At 35.8% G+C, this 21215-nt stretch overlaps 1 protein-coding gene and 1 non-coding gene across 5 annotated transcripts in view; both read left to right on the top strand.

Moving 5' to 3' along the window:
• Positions 1 to 21215, top strand: part of ORC2 (origin recognition complex subunit 2) — a 42885-nt gene extending 21670 nt beyond the window's left edge. For all 4 annotated transcript variants that reach the window (XM_037167543.2, XM_037167541.2, XM_037167542.2 and 1 more), the window contains 10 exons: positions 54 to 247; positions 1259 to 1354; positions 4236 to 4345; positions 6592 to 6724; positions 7542 to 7638; positions 11416 to 11562; positions 12147 to 12318; positions 16487 to 16548; positions 17350 to 17468; positions 19680 to 21215. In XM_037167543.2, coding sequence (XP_037023438.2) covers positions 54 to 247; positions 1259 to 1354; positions 4236 to 4345; positions 6592 to 6724; positions 7542 to 7638; positions 11416 to 11562; positions 12147 to 12318; positions 16487 to 16548; positions 17350 to 17468; positions 19680 to 19766 — 1217 coding nt within the window. In that variant the 3' untranslated portion in view covers positions 19767 to 21215. The remainder of the gene's footprint in view (positions 1 to 53; positions 248 to 1258; positions 1355 to 4235; positions 4346 to 6591; positions 6725 to 7541; positions 7639 to 11415; positions 11563 to 12146; positions 12319 to 16486; positions 16549 to 17349; positions 17469 to 19679) is intronic.
• Positions 17081 to 17213, top strand: LOC119052236 (small nucleolar RNA SNORA5). The gene has a single exon (XR_005083087.1). It is a non-coding gene; the product is annotated as a small nucleolar RNA SNORA5 (small nucleolar RNA).

Raw genomic sequence — 21215 nt, 5'->3', positions numbered from 1 at the left:
AATGCCTCTCTTGTCATACAGTTAAATTTTCCCAATTGTTTTTCCCACCACAGTCCCAAGGTCTCATTCTGAGAGTGAAAGTGAATATTCTGCTTCCAACTCGGAGGATGATGAAGGGGTTGCACAAGAAAATGAAGAGGACACTAATAAAGTCATATTGAGCTCAAAGTTTCAAGCTCAGAATAGAGTAGTTTCAGTTGCTGTTTGCAAAGAAACGCCTTCTAAGAAAATGAAAAGAGATGAAACAGTAAGTGAAGAGAGACTTAAACCTTCAAGAAAAATTGTGTGGTATCTCAAAGATATGCTACCCTAAGAGAAGAGATCCAAATGGGGGAATCAGCATAATTGTTTTTCTTCAGTGTTCTATACTTTGTCAGCCTCTCACATTAATTCCCATGCATGTTATTTTCTGGACTTTCTGTCTTGGCCGTGTGTATCCCTATTTATGTAATAATACTGTGATATGTGCTAAAGGTGATATTTCAGTTCAGTGTAAAAATGAGATTCTAATCTAAAAATACATTGACTGGATAATTAATTGGAGGCAAGACTTCTCAGTGTATACCTTCTTATATAGTTTTATTTTTGAAACGTTGATATATTCAACTCAATATAACTAATAAATAATGTGGCGATACATCCATACAACTCATGCTGAGTTGTTTGGAAGAACACCAAAGACACTGTGACTGGAGAAAGGGCTAATTATCCTGGTATTCTGCAAAAAGGTTCAGAGCAGTCTAGAAAGCATGCTACCTGAAAGGCTTCTCATCCCTTCCTAGCTACTGTGGAGGTTATCCCTGCCCCACATCAGTGGAACAAGTATAAGCCATTTTATTGGATTAATAGTAAGCAAGTCTTTTTTTACCTTGCTGTTGATAACGTCCTCATTTTCACAGTACTTCAACTGTCCTAATATTAAAGGATTTGCTCAGACTATGAGACAAGATGAAGGTTCTGATATGTAAAGCCCCCCCTTTTTTAAATTCTAAATGGAAATTATATGTTGGGACTTATAAGGGATTGTTTGGGGGAATAGACTACTTCAATCTAGTTATTTCTCTTAACTTTTATTATCTTAAGAGTTACTCAGTTTTATCACTACAATTAAATCCACTTAATCCCAAATCTGTTACTGCTTTAAATAGAAAGTAGTGCCTGACAAAAACAGCATTACACATATTTTCCACTAATATTACTGTCTAGTTTTGATATGAAGGAAATAATCTGAAACAAAGAATTGACTTTGCATTTTCAGACTGACTTAGAAGAATATTTTGAAGCGCACAGCAGTTCCAAAGTTTTAACCTCTGATAGAACACTGCAGAAACTAAGGAGAACTAAACTGGATCAGGTAGGTTGAAAGGAATATTACTTCTTAAATTTTCCTTATTGTAAGCTGAAAATTATACTAAAGTACCAAATTTAAAGAGTAAGTGCACATAAGCAGAATTATTGTCCTGATCAAATTAAACACAAATTAATGTGATATAACTTGCATATTTTATTATATTAGTACTGAATGACTCACTGGATTAGAATTGTATTTGGCATACTGTAATTATACACTTTTTCCCCTCTTATTATTTTTTCAAGATCTATAATAATCATTAGGGTCATAGTTTATTTGATATCCATGTACCATTAATCTCTTGTTCATTTAACCCACACATTTATTGAACCTCACGCTGATCATAAAATAAGTGACCTCTCAGTTACAAACTTAGCAAAAAGCAAGAGGGTATTTTGCTTCTTGCTATTATGGAAACCATGCTCAATGCAGTAATGTAACAAGTTACTATATACTAATGATTCCATTATCTTATTTTATTGGAAATACCATATAGTGATACTTGTTGAGGTTTTGACTGATACTTGTTCAAGAGAAAACCTTTCAAAGTGGGGTTGATAATCTAAGAATAAAAAAATTTATTGGCTCAAAGAGTTAAGATTTATTATTCTCTACAAGACAGACTGTAGTGTAATTTTTTAACGTATACAGAGTTTTGACGAGAGTTTGCAGTCTGTAGAAAAGTCTCTGTGACTTGGATGACATGGTGCTGTGTGGTGGTTCTTGTTTTGTCATCTGGCCTATTGGTATAGAGACTTAGATCAGGGAGTAACTGAAAACATGTATCAAGAAGCCAAATGGTTCCAAGGAAGTGATGGCACTAACATCTGCTTAGTTCATATATTTTTATATAGGGGTGGGCAAAACTTCATAATAAATAATACAATAATTAATAATAATACATAATAATACAAGAGTAAGCTGTTTTGCATATAGACCTACTTTTGTCCACCCTATATACAACGTAAGTAACAGGAGAAGGATAAATAGGTCTGGGGTCAAAGTAGGGCTACATGGGACCTAGAGTCTAAAAGACCTCTAAGAGGGTGAAAGAAACAACTGTTACCAATAACGAGGAAAGGGAAGGTCTTTAAGTTATTGTGGACATAGCTAACCAATGCAGTCTCAGTAGCCTGCATCAGTAAGCATTTATTTCTCATGTCTGGTGGGTCAGCTGGGGGTTGGTTGGCTAATCTAGGATTTGCTCCATATATTTTATCTTCCTTCTTGGATTAGCGGGCTAGCTGAGGCATGTTCTTTTCATGATAATGTTAGAGAGGAAAGAGAAGAGGAAAAACACAAGACCTCTTGAAGCTTCAGTGTGAAACTGGTTCATTGTCACTTCTGCTTTATTCTAGTGACCACAGCAAATCACATAGGTGAAATGCAAAGTCAGAGAGCAGGGAACTAGACTCTACTTCTTTAGTGGGAAGGACTGCAAAGTTGCAGGGCAAAGGGAATGGATATGGGGGGGGATGTTTGGGGACCAATAGTGTGATTCTCTATGGATTCTAAAATTTGAAATGAAAGTTCACAGATGGGATAACATTCCAGAGTTCACACTCAAGTGTCAGCTCTGATAATCTGTAATAAGTGACTGGAAATTTAAAAAAATATTTTAAGGATTATGATTTTATTTTTTTTTAAGATTTTATTTATTTTAGAGGGGAAGGAAGGGAGAAAGAGAGGAAGAGAAACTCAATGTATGATTGCCTCTCATGTGCCTTCCCTGCTGGGGACCTGCCCTGCAACCCAGGCATGTGCACCGACTGGGAAGCAAACCAATGACCTTTTGGTTCCCAGGCCAGCACTCAATCCATTGAACCACACCAGCCAGAGCTGGAAATTTTTCAGGATCTAAATTTCTGAAAGAATGAGAAAAAAATTTTAAACTACTTAATGGTTTTTCTTAAAAACATCCTATTTCTTTTTAAGTATGTGGTTAAATAAAAAACTGTACAGACCAGAGTGCCTGGAATGTTGATTACAACTTTAGTCTTCAGTATTAAAAGAATGTTTTGCTTAGAAGGTAGAATCATGAAAACATGGTAGTGCTTGGGTAAACATGCACTTAAGGCTTTTTGCTAGAGTTTCTATTTCAAAAAATGAGCTGATTCATGAGCATGAATTTCAAAGTTTTTAAAAATTAATTATTTTTTTAAATTGTTGTTCAAGTACAGTTTTCTGTCTTTTACTCCCAGCCCACCCACCCAGCCCTCCCCACTCCCTCCCATTTTCACCCCCACTAGTTTTTGTCCATATGTCTTTTATACTTGTGAATTTCTGAGTTTTGAATGCAGGACAATATATCTTCCTCAATTTATTTACATTGTTGTTTAAAAAGCTATGAGATACTTATCAAAGTTAAAGGGTTTGTCAGGAATAGCTTTTGGAACAGGAGCAGTGATAAAAGTTTATTTTACTACTAATAATGTAAATTATAAAGAAACTTTAATGTTTTCTGAGAATCAATGTTGAACTGTTACCTTAAGTTTTTAGATTTTTTCAGATCCATAGGTTTTTAAAACCCTAGATTTGTTGTCAAAGCTGGGAGGCAGGTTTAATTATCTCTTTATGGTAGTGATCTTTTTAGAAATTAAAGATTTATATTTCAAATTTATAATTACATAAATGGTTCCAGAAAAAATCAGCAAATTCTTCACTGCTGTCACATATTTGAACCAAAAAGAATGTTAAAAACTTGAAGGAAACAAATATTTAAATCATATTTGAAACATTGTGTGTATTTAGTTGATGCACTGATTACCAAACGAATGGCCGCTTTTAAACTCTACCTGTAAGGAAATATTTTTAGTTTGGATTGATTTGATGTATGTGGTTTGAAAGTAATTTTCTTCCCTCTCTCTTCCCTTTTTTTTTAAAGCAAACTTTGCGTGATTTATTGAGCAAGGTTTCCCCTACTTTTTCTGCTGAACTCAAAGAACTAAATCAACAACACGAACAGTTATTTCATAAATGGATGTTGCAGTTACAGTAAGTACTGTCATCATTGCAAACCCTTGTAAAATAAAGAATAATATATATATGTCTGTGTTATCAAAGTAATATAACTTTAATTTTCTTTTTGCAACAAATGATAAATATTCATGTATAGAAATTTGAAAATGTAGGTGTTTTTTCAATTTTATGATGCATTTGTAGAAATGTTATTATGTGGCTTTTAGATATTCTCATTTTGAAGAACTTTCTCTTTTCTAAGTTTAACAGATGTGAAAGCCATTTGTAAGATAAATAGGCTTTCTTAAAATTACAGGTTATTATTCATAAAAATATTTAAACATGTAATTTGTCAGGACATATCAATTATATTTTAATCCAGCATTTCATAGTAAAGTTCCTAAAATGAAAGACTATGTATTTCTATTTTATTAATTTTTAAGATTATTTATTTATTTATCTTTAGAGGGGAAAGGGGAAGCATCAGGGAAATATCATGCATTTCTTGCTGGGAACTGGCTTGCAACACAGGCATGTGCCCTGACTGGGAATCGAACCACTATCCTCTGGTTTGAAGGCCCGTGCTTAATCCATTGAGCTACACCAGCGAGAGCAGTATTTCTATTCTTTTAATCTCATTCTATATACATACTGTAGACCTTTAGAATTTGTTGAGATCTGTCTTTTGAACATTATTTTACTATTTCAAAATTATTTCTTACAATATTTTTCAATTTTATCATTTTTCAGATACCTCATGTTGAATTTTAAATTTTCATTAAAATACCTAGAAAAATGATTAAAATCAAAAAACTAATTTTTTAACTATAATTACTTTTATATTTGTGTTTAAAAGGACTTTAGTATAATGAGATTAATAAGAACGCAGGACCACCAAGCAGTAGGAACATGGAAATGGCCACACTTTTCCTCAGTTGATTATGGTGCTTTTTTGTTTTTGTTTTCCCAATAATAAATAGGTCATAGGGTTGTAATAATAAGAAAGTGATTGTCTTCCCTGCTATGACCTTAGTTCCTCTCAATAACTCTTTGTGGTTTGTTTATTACAAATTTCTAAAGCAGCTCTTCACTCTATTCCCATTCTCCAATCCATCAATTCTTCCTTCTTCCAGTATGTCAACTTTAATAACTTGATTTGCTCTGCTTCCTACCTGGTACCTTATAGTCAGCTACTTGCTAGCACTTTGAATTCCCTGCTACTTTTTTTTGCTGCTTCTATCTTGCTAATCTCTACCTTTGGGGTTATCTCTCTTCTGTTCTTCTATTTCTAGGCCATCATGCATTGCTACAGAGCATCACATGAATACTGTTTCTGACTGACCTCCATACACAAACATGGAGTTGAACTTTCGTTTGAGCTGTAGTGTGTCACATTCTGCATCATCTCATTCATTTTCTGGGCCTCAGTTGCTTTTTGTATGTGAATAACTTTCGTAACTATCTCCAGCCCAGCTCAGATCTCACTCCCCAAGAGCAGACATGGATATCTGAATACTGGATGTCCTATAAATAATTCAGTGCACATAAAATTTACATTCCCACCCACTCCTGCTCCCTCTCACAGTGAATGCCACCCCATTCATGGAAAAAGATGCCTACGCCAAAAATTGAGTTATTCTTCAATATTCCCTTTCCCTCACCTCTCACTTCTACCTCCCAAATCCTATTGATTTGACTTATGAAGCTATTGATACCTTACATTTTCCTCCTTGACACCTAATTCAAGTCAGTTTTGTCTCTCCTTATCCATTCTTCCCACTCAGCCACTATGATCTTTCTAAAAAGATCATGTTACTTTCCTACTTAAAGCCTTTCCATTAACAACTGACTAGTTACTAATAAATGCTCACAGTCCTTGGAATAAAATCTAATTGTTTTAGTTGACTTAGCAAGACCTTTGTGACCTGGCCTATTTTAATCTATCTTTCCAATTTAATCTATCAATTAAAACTGCTTCAGCCTGTAAAACTTTTTAGTACCTTGTACCAACTACATTGTCCTTTTACCTCCAGGCATGTGTCATTTAAATGTAACATGAGCTGGAGAGAAAGCTACTAATACTGGAACTCTAAGCTCTAATTTTATACAGATATAAAATTGTACTTTTTACCTTGTATGAGTTAGGAATCAACAGAGTTATTTAGCCTTCTCAGTTCTTCCTGTATTCTTCTATAAGCTAAAATTAAGGAAACTGGTTGATTATAAAACTGGCAATAAAAGGTACTAAACTTTAATTTCATGAATGCTATCTTTCCTAACAGCCTGGGGTTCAACATTGTACTTTACGGTTTGGGTTCGAAGAGAGATTTACTAGAACGGTTTCGTGCCACCATGCTGCAAGATTCCATTCACGTTGTCATCAATGGTTTCTTTCCTGGAATCAGTGTGAAATCAGTAAGTTTCAAAAATATTAAAAGGGACATCTCCTGCCAATTTATACCCCGTGTTAATGAGGATGCTACTTCTCATTCTGGAGGATTCAGTATTTGTTTCTAGCCTTCCTACCAGTAGGCTTTCAGAATGCCTACGGTCATGTGCTTGGGCTCAGAAGGTTCTAGCTCTGAATCCCTGTCTTTGAATTTCCTGCTTTGTAACTGATACTGTATTAAATCTTAGGGAAAAGTTAGCTTTGTGCACTGCACCAAATACCAACAGCACTTTCCTGAAGACGGCATGATGGGGGACTTGCATAGACTTATTTTATAAATGCTTTTATGTCACTTTGGTACTCTAAAAATAGTAATAATATAAGTAGTACTTTCTAGTTTTATAACACATTTATAGATCCTTTTTACTCCAAATGCTTATATTTCTTCATCATTTGAAAATTAATATAAACCTTTTGGGTGCTGGATATTCCTTTCCAAAAATGTTTGCAATGTTTGTGTACCGTTTCCTTTGATCTATAATTTTCTAATGTTTCTTATATTGTTGGGTTTTGGTTTTGGGGGGGGTAATTCATATCCCTCATATATTATCTTTGCATCTTTGCTATTCCCTGTTTTCTTTCTTTTAACCATAATTTATGTTAAAAAAATCAATATAGATATACTTAGGCACCAGTAGAATTTTTAAAGTGACTTTTTTTATATTTGGTTGAAAATTGAAATTTATTTTTAATTTATAAAAAAGGTTTGATTTGCTAGTTCTGTTTATCTTATATGATAGAATAAGTTATAATTGATGTACCTCTTGCACTTTTATGATATAGATCCTGAATTCTATAACAGAAGAAGTCCTCGATCATACGGGTACTTTCCGCAGTGTACTGGATCAGCTAGACTGGATAATAAACAAATTTAGAGAAGGTAACGTGAAGTAGATGCCCTGGTTTTAGGGTGAAGCTAAGCATACACTTCTACTTACTTGTGTATTAATGCATACAAAAATGAGGATTATTTTAATAATGTCAGTTTTCTCAGTGCTGATTTAGGTTGCTCTGAAATAATTTGTGTTTTCTTTTTATGTGAACTTCATTAGTTAACTAATAGGAAAGAACTATTCCTACTACCTTGAATTTGTATAACCAAAGCTTCTTATTTCAGAATAACTTTCAGGTTTTATTTAACAGTTGTAAAGTGCCTCCAGCTGATTGGTATACTTTGTCTGATGATTTTATATTTGATATTTTTATAAAATATTCTTATTTATTCTGAGTCCATATCACTACATCTCAATAATTTTATATACTAAAATCTGGAATAAAAAACATTTTTGTTATTCTTTTAGTGTGAATGTTCTGGTTATGTGAGCATTTCAAAAAATTAGAAATAAAATTATTTAAGCTCTAACCATGTCATTTAGTCATTGCTTAAGAGTTGAAAGGAGTGCTTGATTATGTTTAATTCATTAGATGGATAATCTTGATAATGTTTGTATTGCTCATTAAAATAGATGCCTAAGTCATTTTATATATGCCCATATATAATAGTATATGTATGATGTATGCCATACATGTGTTATATATACATGGCATATACATATATGCCATACATCTATGTGTGCTGCACCAAATATATATCATGGTATACATGATACATATTTATAATTACATATAATTATATAAGTAAATATAGTATATGCTATTTATGTGTAATTTATGTTTACTTATATATAATTTAAATACTGTTGGCTGGTGGCTTCTAGAATTCAAGGAACCTTAGACTTTCAAAATGTGTCATCTCAGAATCTTTGTCACTGTATTGTCTCTCTTGTTCTTCTATCCCCAGTGTAAGAGAGATTTACTTATTATCTCTAAAAGGCTCATCCTCCAACGTAACTGCCAACTGTCCCATTTCTTATCAACCCGTAAGAGACTTACAAATAGCTTTTAAAAATGTAGAGGACTTCTTCCATGTTGGAAAAAAATTTTACCTTATTGTGTTGCCCTTCCATGCTATTTTATTTCCCTATTTCAGTATGATTTTAAGGTTTTTGAAGCCATGGCTTTTTAACTGTTTCCTTAGTTTCTTGCCCCTGTGTTGCCTGAACTGTATGCTTGAAGATCACCTGTAATTTTCTTCTTACTAAACATGTTGGCCTTGGCTCATCCTTTATCTTTTTAATTTTTTAAAGGTTTTATTTTTATTTATTTTTAGAAAGAGGGGAAAGGAGGGAGAAAGAGAGGGAGGGAAACATCAATGTGTGGTTGCCTCTCATGTGTCCCCTACTGGAGACCTGGCCTGCAACCCAGGCATGTTGCTGGGAATTGAACTGGTGACCCTTTTGGTTCAGAGCCCGTGCTCAGTTCACTGAGCTACACCAGCCAGGGCTAACCTTTCATATTTTCATTATGATATATCTTGGTGTAGTTCTCTTTGGGTCCATCTTGTTCGGGACTCTCTGTGCTTCTTGGAGTTGTATGTCAATTTCCTTCACCAAATTAGGGAAGTTTTCTTTCATTATTTTTTCAAACAACTTTTCATTTTCTTGTTCTTTCTCTTCTCCTTCCAGCACCCCTATGATTCGAATGTTGATTGTCCCAGAGGCTCTTTAGCCTATCCTTGTTTTTTGAATTCTTTTTTTTCCTTGCTGTTCTTATTGATAGTTTTTTTCTTCCTTATGTTCCAAATCATTGATCTGATTCTCGGCTTCATCCACTCCACAGTTGGTTTCCTGTAAATTTTTCTTTACGTCATTTAGTGTAACCTTCGTTTCTGCCTGGGTCTTTTTATGCTGTTGAATACCCAACGAGTTTTTTTGAGCATTCTAAGAACCATTGTTTTGAACTCTGCATCTGATAGGTTGATTATCTCCATTTTGTTTAGTTCTTTTTCCAGAGTTCTGTTATTTCTTTTGGGCCATATTTCTTTGTCTCCTCGTTTTGGCAGCCTCCCTGTGTTTTGTTTCTGTGTGTTAAGTAGAGCTGCTTTGACCTCCTGTCTTAGTAGCATAGCCTATTGTAGAAAACCACACTGGTTAGTTGGATGAGGCGGGGCCTTAGGTAATCACCAGGGTGGGGCAACCCATGTGAACCAGGTTGATGGAGTCTCAAATATGGTGTTGTCTCTCTATGTCTCTGTGTGGGAGAGGGCTCAGAAAGGGTCTCTGCTGCTTCCTGGCCTCTTGAGTTTTGTTCTGGAGGAAGCTGTCTCTGGCACTTGGCCTGATGCAGGACACTTGGATTTCTCCTGTATGCCACTGGTGCCCTTCCAGCTGCTGCCCTGGTGGTGAAGCCTAAAGAGAGTGAGTCTGAGTAAGTTCTAAGTCCGTTGTTGGCCCTTTAAGAGGAGACTTCTGAGAATCCTGCAGTTTCTTCTGCCAACCAACTCCCACTGGTTTTACAGACCTAAGTTATGGAGAGTTACCTTCTTGGCACTGAAACCCTGGATTGGGTGGTCCTGTGTAGGGCTCGGATCCCTGTCTCCTGAAGTATCTCTCCACCCATTCTGTGTCTCCAACCTCTCTACCTCTCTGGATGAATGTGACTTCTTTAATTCCTTGGTTGTTGGACTTCCACACAACTTGATATTCTGACGATTCTGGGTGATATTTGTTTTGTAGTCTGGTTGTAATTTTTGCTGTGGTTGTACAAGGAGGTGAGCTATATTTATCTATGCTATATCTTGACCAAAGTTCATCTGCCAAATTTTTCCTTCATTGACTTATGATATATTACTGTTCTCACTTTTCTGATTCCTTGGGCAATGTCCTAAACCCTTCTTCTCCCATTTTTTGTCTTCTTTGGTTTTTGTGATGATAAGAGTTTTCTAAATTAACTTTTTTTAAAAGATTTTATTTATCTTTAGAGGGGAAGGGAAGGAGAGAGGGAGAGAAATATCAGTGTATGGTTGCCTCTTGTGCATCCCCTGCTGGGAACTGGCCTGCAACCCAGGCATGTGCCCTGACTGGGAATCGAACCCTGGTTGTTTGGTTCACAGGCCTCTACTCAGTCCCCTGAGCTATACCAGGCAGGGCTCTAAATTAACTCTTGATTTTTAATGACAATACTGTGTCTCAGTGTGCATTTCCCTTCCACTCCCACAACATGCAATTGCAATTCAACGTGCACAGATTCACCTCCAATCCAATATGCATCTTTAAAAAAAAAAGATTTCATTTATTATCTTTTTTAGAGAGAGGGGAAGAGAAAAAGAGGGAGAGAAACATTGATGCATGAGATACATTGATTGGTTACCTCTTGCACGCCCCCAGTTGGGGACCTGGTCTGCATCCTAGGTATGTGCCCTGACCAGAAATGAACCAGCATCCTCTTGGTTCACAGGCCAGTGCTCAATTCACTGAGCCACACTGGCTAGAAATCTTGTGTTACTTCCTATGCCTTACTACAACTGCTTTCTTTATGGTCTGATTCAAATGCTAACCATTCCAGTGAAGTCTCTAATCCCTCTAGTCCCTATTGATTTTCTCCTTTTTTTCCCCCTATTGATTTTCGATGAATTTTATTTTTGAAGGTTTTAATAATGTCTTGCCTATTTTATGAATAACTGCCATATCTTCTCAAATAAATTACATATGCCTAAACAATAGTTACTTTGTCCTGTCATATATTCTTTAATCCATATTGTGTGTGGTAGGGAATTAACAAATACTCATTGAAAATAATAATTAATTCTTACTTTTAGATTCTTCTTTAGAACTCTTCCTTCTCATCCACAATTTGGATAGCCAAATGTTGAGAGGAGACAAAAGCCAGCAAATTATTGGACAGTTGTCATCTTTACGTAACATACACCTTATAGCATCTATTGATCACCTCAATGCTCCTCTTAGTAAGTTAAATATCACTGTTTTTCTCTCCTGAGCTAACAGTCTTAGAAAAATAATTTTCTTAATGGTGTCACATTTTTACTGTATTTTAGTGCAGTTTTAGTTCTTTTGTTGCATCTTTAAAGATATAGGTTTCCAAAAATCTAGGTGTCCTCAATCTAATTTAGAACATTGTTAGAAATAAAAATTCAGGTTCTAAAGGAGGGGTTTTATACATAAAGTTTTATGGAAGAGAGGAGACCCAAGTATTATTTTCGTCTTTTCTCACTCTTTATGATACTGCAACATTTGTTTTATGCAGTTTAATTCAGAGACTTATTGAGCAAAATGTTAAATTATTTAAAAGAATGCCTTGGTAGTGCTAATATATTTTACCTTGTATTTAAGATACCAAGGAAGATTAGATGTAGATTGACAATGAAATTAGATTGTCCGGTACTGATTTGGATGGGGAAAATGGCAAAAGTGGAAGTTTTCAAGATTTGGTTTTTTATTTAATGCTTTCTCATTCTTCCCTAGAATGAAATTTAGTAACATGACAATATGAAAATTAGTAATTTTTTATTTCTTTGATCATGTGCTCTAGTGTGGGATCATGTAAAGAAGAGTCTTTATAACTGGCTCTGGTATGAAACTACTACATATAGTCCTTATACTGAAGAAACCTCCTATGAGAATTCTCTTCTCGTTAAACAGTCTGGATCACTGACGCTTAGTTCCCTGACTCATGTCTTAGGAAGCCTTACCCCTAATGCAAGGTAAGAATGAAAATTATTGTTTCTTTTTTTTTAAATCTACACATTTAAAGACATGTACTATTATGTTTAATGGCAATACTAAAGTTTCTGCTTAGTCTGAAGGATTAAGAGAATAGTAGTCATAATAGTTGCTAGTACTGTAATTATGTAATTAGTCAGACTGCTCAGTGGTAGTCATCTATCAAATTGCCCAATAATAAGCAGGAATTACAACATTTTTTTTCACAATAAATTTTTTGTGTTTCTGAATAAGTGCATGTTAGCAGTCATTGTGGAAGAATTTTGATGGACTTAAATTTAAGGGTTATTTTTAATGATGCATGAATATTATGATTCAAACACAGGTTCCTTTACGTGAAATAGTTCGTTTGATTTTCATAACTACCACTCTGAGGTAGATATTGTAGTAAAGGGCACAGAGATTGTGATTCACATCTGCCTGGCTCTACAGCTCATGCTTTCAAATACCTTTTATGATGTCTCCAGTGAAGTAAGTTCAGCGGCCTAACCAAGAGGTATATCTGAATTTATACAATCTAAGAAAAGATGGATGTAGCATAAGCCACAAAAAAAATTTGTAAGAAAATTAAGCTGTTGAAAGAGGCTTTTAGTAGCAACCTACCCCTAAACCATAGAGTCCTAGAACTATTTTTAAGCAAATGTTGAGAATAGATAATTAAAATTTGAATAAATAAATATTATGTTCTTGGATGAGTGGAATGACTGTTATAAAGGCAGCAATTTTTTTTCAAGTTAGAAATGTATTAGATCTATAAATTAATCAAATTTTAAGTGATTTCTGTGCTTGAAATTAAAATCTAGGAATAAGCAGGTGATACTAGCTAAGCAGGTGAGACTAACAAAGCCTATTTTTTTTCTTTAAAGTGTAATGAGGGAAGTGACAGGATAGTCCCATATATGAAGATTACAGCATAGGTAATATAATCATTAATATTGTGATAACGTAGTATGGGGCCAGGTGGGTAGTTGAAGCAGGGGAAGACCACTGTGTAACACACCTGATTTTCTAACCACTTCACTATACACCGGAAACTAATACAGAATAATACTGAATATAATGGAAAAATTTAAAAAATTTTTAAAAGAGCAATAAAGGGACCCTTGTATACAAGATGGCACAATACTTTCACACTTTAATGAATTCATCTCCACTTGGGCCAAACACACTGCATAGTAGATTAAATATAAAATAACAAAAGTAAAAGATAGAGCCTCACTGGAAAATATGAATGTCTCCATGGGACAGAATCATAAAGCAGTGAGAGAGTTGAAGCCACAGTCCGGCTGTGTCCTGGGTCTAGAAGCAGCGTTGGCAGCCAGGAATTGACTTATGTGGGGTAACAGTAGTGTGACATGTCATTTATTGTCCAAGCCTCAGACATTTTTGTTAAGGATAGATATTAAACTGATAGGATGGTAGATATAAAAAGCAGTGTAAATAGGACTTATTATATAGTGTTCAAATTTATGCATACAGGATGGGCAAAAGTAAGTAGGTTTACAGTTGTGAGTATGCTAAACAAAGTTTATTATATTATTGTTAGGTAGCAGCTAGGACTGAGTGGCTAGAGGAGAAATAAAGCAGGGCCCCTGCCATTACAATCTAATAGAGAACTTAAAACTTGATGCTAGAAAGAAAAGGGAGTGATGTGTCACCTGCTGACCCAGGAGTCCTGAGCCCGGCCTGATAAAATTGCCAGGTGTTCCAAACATCACATGCAAAATTATGATAGTGCAGGAGGAGGGGAGCCCCTGAAATTCTGTGTGTATCATCTCCACTAGCTGGGAAAGAAAGCCTTTGTAATTGTCCCAAGGTCTGGAAGGGAGAGGAGGAGGGGGAACCTAGAAACTGGCTAAAGTATATAACCCTGAATCCCAGTAGTTGGTGCACTCAGATTAGGTAGGTGCTCACTTGTAGCCAGGGCAAGTTGTATAGATAACAAACTTACTAACAACTTTATTTTCTCTATCTGTGGGACATTCAGATTAGCTGGGCGCCTGCTTGTAGCTTTGTGCTTGTATATGTTTCATAAATAAACTCGCTATTTTATTTCCACTGTACATATTTCTGTCTCACCTGAATTCTCTCTTGCGAGCAAGATAAGAACCAAGTAGAGGTAGCCCCCTGACTCGGGTCTCCTCGGTAACATTATTATGTATTAATTATTATAAAATTTTCCATAGAAACCATTCTAAACCTCCTTTTGCCCACCCCGTATATATGTGTGTGCACACACATAATAAATAAATTTTTTAAATGTAGGTGGATATGAAAAATTCCTAGTTTAGAATAGTACTGATCTTAGGAAAGAAGGAAGGGGAATAGACTGGGGTACACAGGAACTTTCAAATAGATCTTAGATTTTTTATTGCTAGCAGTTTCTTGTCCATTTATTTGTTTCTCTTTGCTTTTTAAAAACTTTTTGTTTTGAAATAATTACAGATTTATAGGAGGCTGCAAAGAAATGTACAGCGAAGTCCCAGCGCCTCTTTCCCAACTGGCCCTCAGGCCGACTTGTCACACCAAAGAGCAGTATGAAAACCAGGAAACTGACAGTGGCCTGATCCGTAGAGCTTATTTAGATTTCACCATTGATACATGCTCTCATTTGTGTTTAAGTGGGTGTACATGCATGTGTGTTTACTTCCACAGTTTTAGCATGGGTAGCTTTTCACAGCTACAGCCAGCATCAAGATACTCAACTGTATCGTTATAAGTCTCCATTATATTAACCTTCAAATGCTAATGAATCCTGTTACTTTATAAAGCTGTTTTTGTTTCCTCAAAATAAGATCAGCATTGGGTTAATACTGAAATAAGTATTAAATGGGTATTTACTCATTTTTGATGGAATTAGGAACAGAAAAATCTTTATTCAATTTTACTATTAGGCTTAGAGTTAATGGACTACTGCAAGTTGCTATGTATGAAGCTGGGGATCTGTGCAATATAAATACAAGAATAAACACACTACACTAAAGCAAATATTTTTAGTTGGGCATACTTTAATGCGTGCTAGCCTTCAACACTTTAAAAATATATATTTAAAGTACTATGAAATTTTGGTTCATTCTGCAAACTCCAATATTATTTCGTCTTTACTTAGTATGAATGTAATTGATCAAAAATCTTAACCAAAATGTAGCTGTGGAGTCAGTGGCAGTACTATTGACCCTTGAACAACAGGGGTTTGAACTGCACGGGTCCACTTATTTACACTCAGGTGTTTTCCAATAAGTACATAGTAAGCCCTCTGTATCCCCTTGTTTCACGTCCATGGATTCATCAACTGCAGATCAAAAACAGTATTTTTAGTTCATGGTTAGAAATCTGCAGACGCAGAGGACCAACTCTATCCATTGTTCTACCCCATTTCATATGAGGGCAACAGGCATCCTTGGACTGTGGTATCTGCAGGGGTCCTGGAGCCGGCTGCCGGAGGATGCTGACAGACACCGGGTACTGAAAAGTTGTGCATGGATTTTCAACTGCTTGGGGGGTTGGTGCCTTATTGTTCCAGGATCAACTTAGAAATTATAAAGTGGTCATTTAGGTAATCCAAAACATGCTTATAGTAATTATTTTGTAGATTCTCACAAAAATGAAAACAGGTTTAAAATGTTTGCTCTGCCAAGGACTCCTGGGAATCTTAGTTTGTATAGCACTGCTCTCACCCCATGATTCCACTTGGTCTTCTCTCCTACAGAAATAATTCAAAATCGGTGAAACAGTGAGGTGTAAAATAGCCTCTAGACCAAATGCATGAATTTATGTATTTCCATTCTATCTCATTCTACAAAGGTTTTAGGAAGCAGTATACACAAATATCTCCGCATCAAATACTAGTGGTTATTTCAGGGCTTTGGGATTGATATTTTCCTCATTAGGTTTTATTATATATTCCAAGTTTTCTACAGTGGGCTAAACTTTTGACTTAAAATAGTCCTAGATTTTCCTTAAAAGGAAGTAACAAAAGCTTTTCCTTTTTATATAGGCCAGTATATGATGTTCCTTGGAGAAAGGAACAGAAGCTAATATAGACAAGCCAAGTATTTCACATTCTCTTCATGTATTTTACTACCAGCTGTTATCTTTTGAAAATAACATTTTGGGTTTTAATTCCTGTTTGTTTGTTTTTTTCCTTAGGGGGATTTTCAGGCTGCTCATAAAGCACCAGCTGGGTAACCAGGATAACCCTTCTTACCTTGGTATCCAATATTTATGATATTAAATTGTGTGACTTTTGTTTCACTCTATATAAGTTCCTTTTTCTGGAATGTAATAATAGCACTGCAGTTTTTCACTGCCGTGAATGAATGGTCTGCTCTGTGTCAGTGTGTGTGCCGCATAGCAAATGTTCTAACAGCCCTACAGATGCACTGCTGAGCAAGCTGCTTGTCGATGTGAATTGAAAGGCAGCCCCAGCCTGCTTTTTAAACTTCTTATGCTAATTCTGGACATATTTCTATCAATTACATATATTTCATAGATTGGGCATCTTAGCGGATTTTCCTCCTTTGAGTAAAAATAATGTAATTTAAACATTTTAATAATCATTCAGCTCTTATGGCTTACTAGTTCCCTCTTTAAAAGTCAGTTTTATTTAAAACTGCCCACAGGGTTATGTAATAACTTGATCGCAGTTGACTATTTTCAGCCAGTCAGTTTTGTTTAAAAAACACAAGCCACAGTATTCTCTAGTTTTGCCTTTTCCAGAGGTACTTTAAAAAAAAAATCAGCTGCAGCCGAGTCAAATTCGGGGCCCGCCGCACCCGTGGCAGGCCCCGGCTCCGCAGGCTGCCACAGAATCACTGTGACTCATGGGCCCTGATCCCCTGCTGGGCCTCAGGGATAAATTTGGTCACAGACACCAAGAAAAAAAAATTAATACTTAGTCATTGCTTTAAAATAGTGTGGCCACGGCACTCTTCTGTGTTCTTTGGTGTGGGTGTCCACATGCAGGTCATGTCTTAAATGCTGACTTATGTTCAAACCTTTTGAATTTTCAGGATTTTCTTTTCAAGATTTCTACCAGCAGTGCCGTGAGGCATTCCTCGTCAATAGTGATCTGACACTTCGGGCCCAACTAACTGAATTTAGGGACCACAAGCTTATAAGAACCAAGAAGGTGAGACTTTGCTATTATGGCATTATATTCCAGGACTAGCATATCTTGGACAAGTGAGCTTTTGACTGAAATCTGATTATGAAACTGAGGTTCCATGATGGATCACAAGGGTCCATTTAGTCAATGTGCCATTTGAGTTCTGTAGCAAGAGACAAGGTAGAACTACTTGGTTTTTAGAGCAAAGCAGAAAACCTAAGACTCGTAATCTAGAGTAATAGGTCATTAGGAATATATTGAGTCAAATCATTCTGTTTCCTTCTCCCTCTCTTTATTCTACCGCATTCATTAATCTGGTCTAGTTTTATTGGACACTAACTTTATATTTTATATTGCACTAAATATTAGGATATAGTAGTAACAAAAACTTTTCTTATAGAACTTTAATTCTAGTGGAGGAGATGGATGTGTTCAATAGTCTGACATATGTATAGTTTTACTGTGACAAGCCCTATGATCAGAAGGTACATGTTTCTGAAAGAGCGTATTAAAACAGTTGGATTCAGCCTAATTGTGGATATCAGAAACCCCAAGCTGAGATCTGAAGGCAGACTAAGTTGCAAGTAGTCAGACAGGAAGGAGAAGAGCATTGCAGGCAGGAACAGCATGTAGAGACCCTGGAAGAAAAGGGCAGCCAGCATAGCATAAGATAAGCCTGAAAAAGTAGTCATCCGAGGACTAGACCATGTATGACTTTTGGGCCAGAGAAAAGATTTTAATCTTTATTTAACAGTAATGGGAAGACATTAAAAAAAAAATGTTCTGACTCTGGCATCAGAGTGGAACAGGGATTGCCCAAAGTCAGTGTACCAGGACCAGTAAGGACGGTGTCAGTAGTCTGGGTAAGATGATGGTAACTTGGACTAGGGTGAAGGGAAAAAAGTGTTTGGATTCAATACATACTTAGGAGGCAAAATTGACAGGAGCTGATGATAGATTGGCTATTGGAGCCAAGGGAGTGTTGAGTAATTCCTGGTTTCTGGCTTGCATAACCAGAGAAATGGTGGACTCATTGGATGAGAAATGGGAAGGCAACATTTTAGGGGAAACAGATCATGAGTTGATGATCTTGGTTTGTTTGGACTTAATATGTTTGAGGTTCCTTCAAGATTTCCAAGTGAAGATGTCAACTAGAGAATTGGATTCCTGGGACAAGAAAGCAGAGGAAAGATCTGGGCTAGACGTACAAGATTGTGATTCCTATGTTTTTAGGTTGTGGCTGAAACCAGGCATTGGTGGGACTACCTGGAGAAAAGACATAGTGAGATTAGAGGGTCAGGAACTAGTCTGGAAGTGTGACATTTAATGGCCAAGTAAAAGATAACCCTGCAAGCTGAGAGAAACAGCCCGAGTCAGGAAGAAAATCAGGTTATGATATTACAAAAGCCGAGAAAAGCATGTTTTAAGAAAAAAAGAATGGTTAGCAGTGTCAGGTGCTGCTGAGATGACAAAAGAGGACTAAAAATACCTATTGGATTTATGGAATTCCTTGGAGATAAGCCAGTGGTTTGCAATCAGTGCCGTATCTGACTACTTAGTTGGGCATGGCCTTTTTTCCCTCAGATAGCCAAAAAAAAAAATGACAACTGCCAATACAACGATAGACATCAGGTGTGAATGATTCAAAACTGTATCTATTTTTTTTTGTCAGATCAGCAAAAAATGTTTTTTAGTGTGCCGCAGAACTTTAGTGATTATGTGTGCCGTGAGATGAATAGAAATCACTGGTCTAAGCAAAAGCTCATTCGAGTATATGAACACGGTGGCAGTAGCTGGGTTGGCCTGGGTTGAGGGAAGAGTGAGGAGACGGAGACTACCAGCCTCTTCTGGAAAGCTGCAGAGTGGGGGTGATAACTGGAAAAGAATGAGGAGTCTAGTGCGGGTTACTTAAAACTAGGAGATACTGAAATGTATTTTTAAAACCAGTGGAAAAGTTTCAGTTGAAAGGGAAATAAAAGAACAGAAATCAACGGTGTAAGATCTAGAAAGAGCAGGAGGATGAAGTAAATAACCCTTTATTCACCCCCTAGTCTTTCTATTATGAAGTGGCTTAACCATAAACTCCATGTATTTAAAGATATATTTCTGTGTGCCCTTTTCCCTTAAACTTTATACTTATATATATAAAAATATGAAGTCCATTTTTTGAACCTACAATAGGATTCAAATTTACCTCTTACAAATGACTAACATCCAGGGTATTATATCTTTTAGGGAACTGATGGAGTGGAATATTTATTAATTCCTATTGACAATGGAACATTGACTGATTTCCTGGAAAAGGAAGAGGAGGAGTCTTGAAGCTATCCTTAATTCTGGATACTCTGTGGAAAGGTTGTTACACTCCAGCTGCCACTGCTTTAGTCTCAAGTGTTGTGTTTACTTCCAACATCAGACCTTTTCCAGTGTATAAGATTTAAAATTGGGAGGGGGGAATGTCATGAATCAGAACCTTGCTTAGCCTGGCTGGTGTACCATCTCTAGTACTGTGCTATCAGTGGTCCTCAAGTAGGAGAAAATGTGCCTTCCATTCATTACCTCTCTGGACTGGAGATTCTTGCTGGAATGAACAGTGTGCTCAGGGACTCTTTGGAACTGAATGTTTTTGAATTCTTTTATACTAGAGATAATATTACTCCTAGTTTTTTGAGGGCCTTTTAACACTCCTGGAGCTGATTGTTTCCAAATGTGCTTGTTCCAGAGTGTGGAAGTACAAAGAAAGACATTGGCATCACAGAAATTGCTTTATTTGTTGTTTTTTGTGTTGGAACTGATTGGTGAAATGGAGAAAGCAGATCATTTCTGTTTCTGAAATGCCTTAACAAAAGGTGTAAAATTGGGGAAAAGTAGGTGATCCAGCTTTCTCCTTTTGGATTTAGGCTACATACTGGGGTAGGGGAGGAGGCATGACACTGTTCAGTTGGGATAGTGGGAAAAACATGGCATGTATATAGACGGGGTGTATACCCAGCCTAGAAAGCACATGAAAAATAATAAAACATGATATTCAGAACAGTTAATGTGCCATCACCTTCATGATACAAATCACAAACTAGGCTAGAGAAATACATTTATGAATTACATTTTAATCATTATTTTCAAAAGAAAATAAAAATTTAGTTATTCTTGTATATTGACATATTTTTCTTGTCTTGAATAACATGCAGGTAAGTAGCATATTAATGGCTGGCTTTAAATTAATCTTGATTTCTCTATCAAGTACACCTAAAACTCACTCTTAAGACTTTTTAAGTCTCTTATTTGTAGCATATAACTAATCAATTTTATGTTAAATTTGTATATTAAAGATTTAATCTTAAATACAATTATTAATCAAAATATTTAAGAGTTCTGTACATGATTAACTCTAAAATATTTTAAATTGTACCAAAGGCTTTTCAGTGAAAAGCAGTTTCTTTCCTATTCCTGATCCAGTCCCACAGGCAACCATTGATAGTTTAATCTTCCAGAGGTAGTCTGCACATGTAAGAGTTTCTGACTATATTTTTTTCCTTTTAAAATAGAAATGTTAGCATATACTTGCTGGTTTGTGCCTTTTTTTTTTTGCTTAATCTATCTAGTTTATAAATAACAATTATAAAAAAAGTATACAAAATCTTTAATGACTTAATGTGCAAACTTTACATTTGTCCTTAAGTATCTAATTTATTTTTGTGCCTATACTTTTTGTAAGCAGTATGTGTCCATAGTCTTTACTATTAATAAAAAGCCAATTTGGGTAGAATCTTT

Source organism: Artibeus jamaicensis, unplaced genomic scaffold, assembly GCF_021234435.1.
Source record: "Artibeus jamaicensis isolate MK-2021 breed Jamaican fruit bat unplaced genomic scaffold, CSHL_Jam_final contig_391, whole genome shotgun sequence".
NCBI lineage: Eukaryota > Metazoa > Chordata > Mammalia > Chiroptera > Phyllostomidae > Artibeus > Artibeus jamaicensis.
This window is presented reverse-complemented; position numbering and strand designations above follow the sequence as displayed.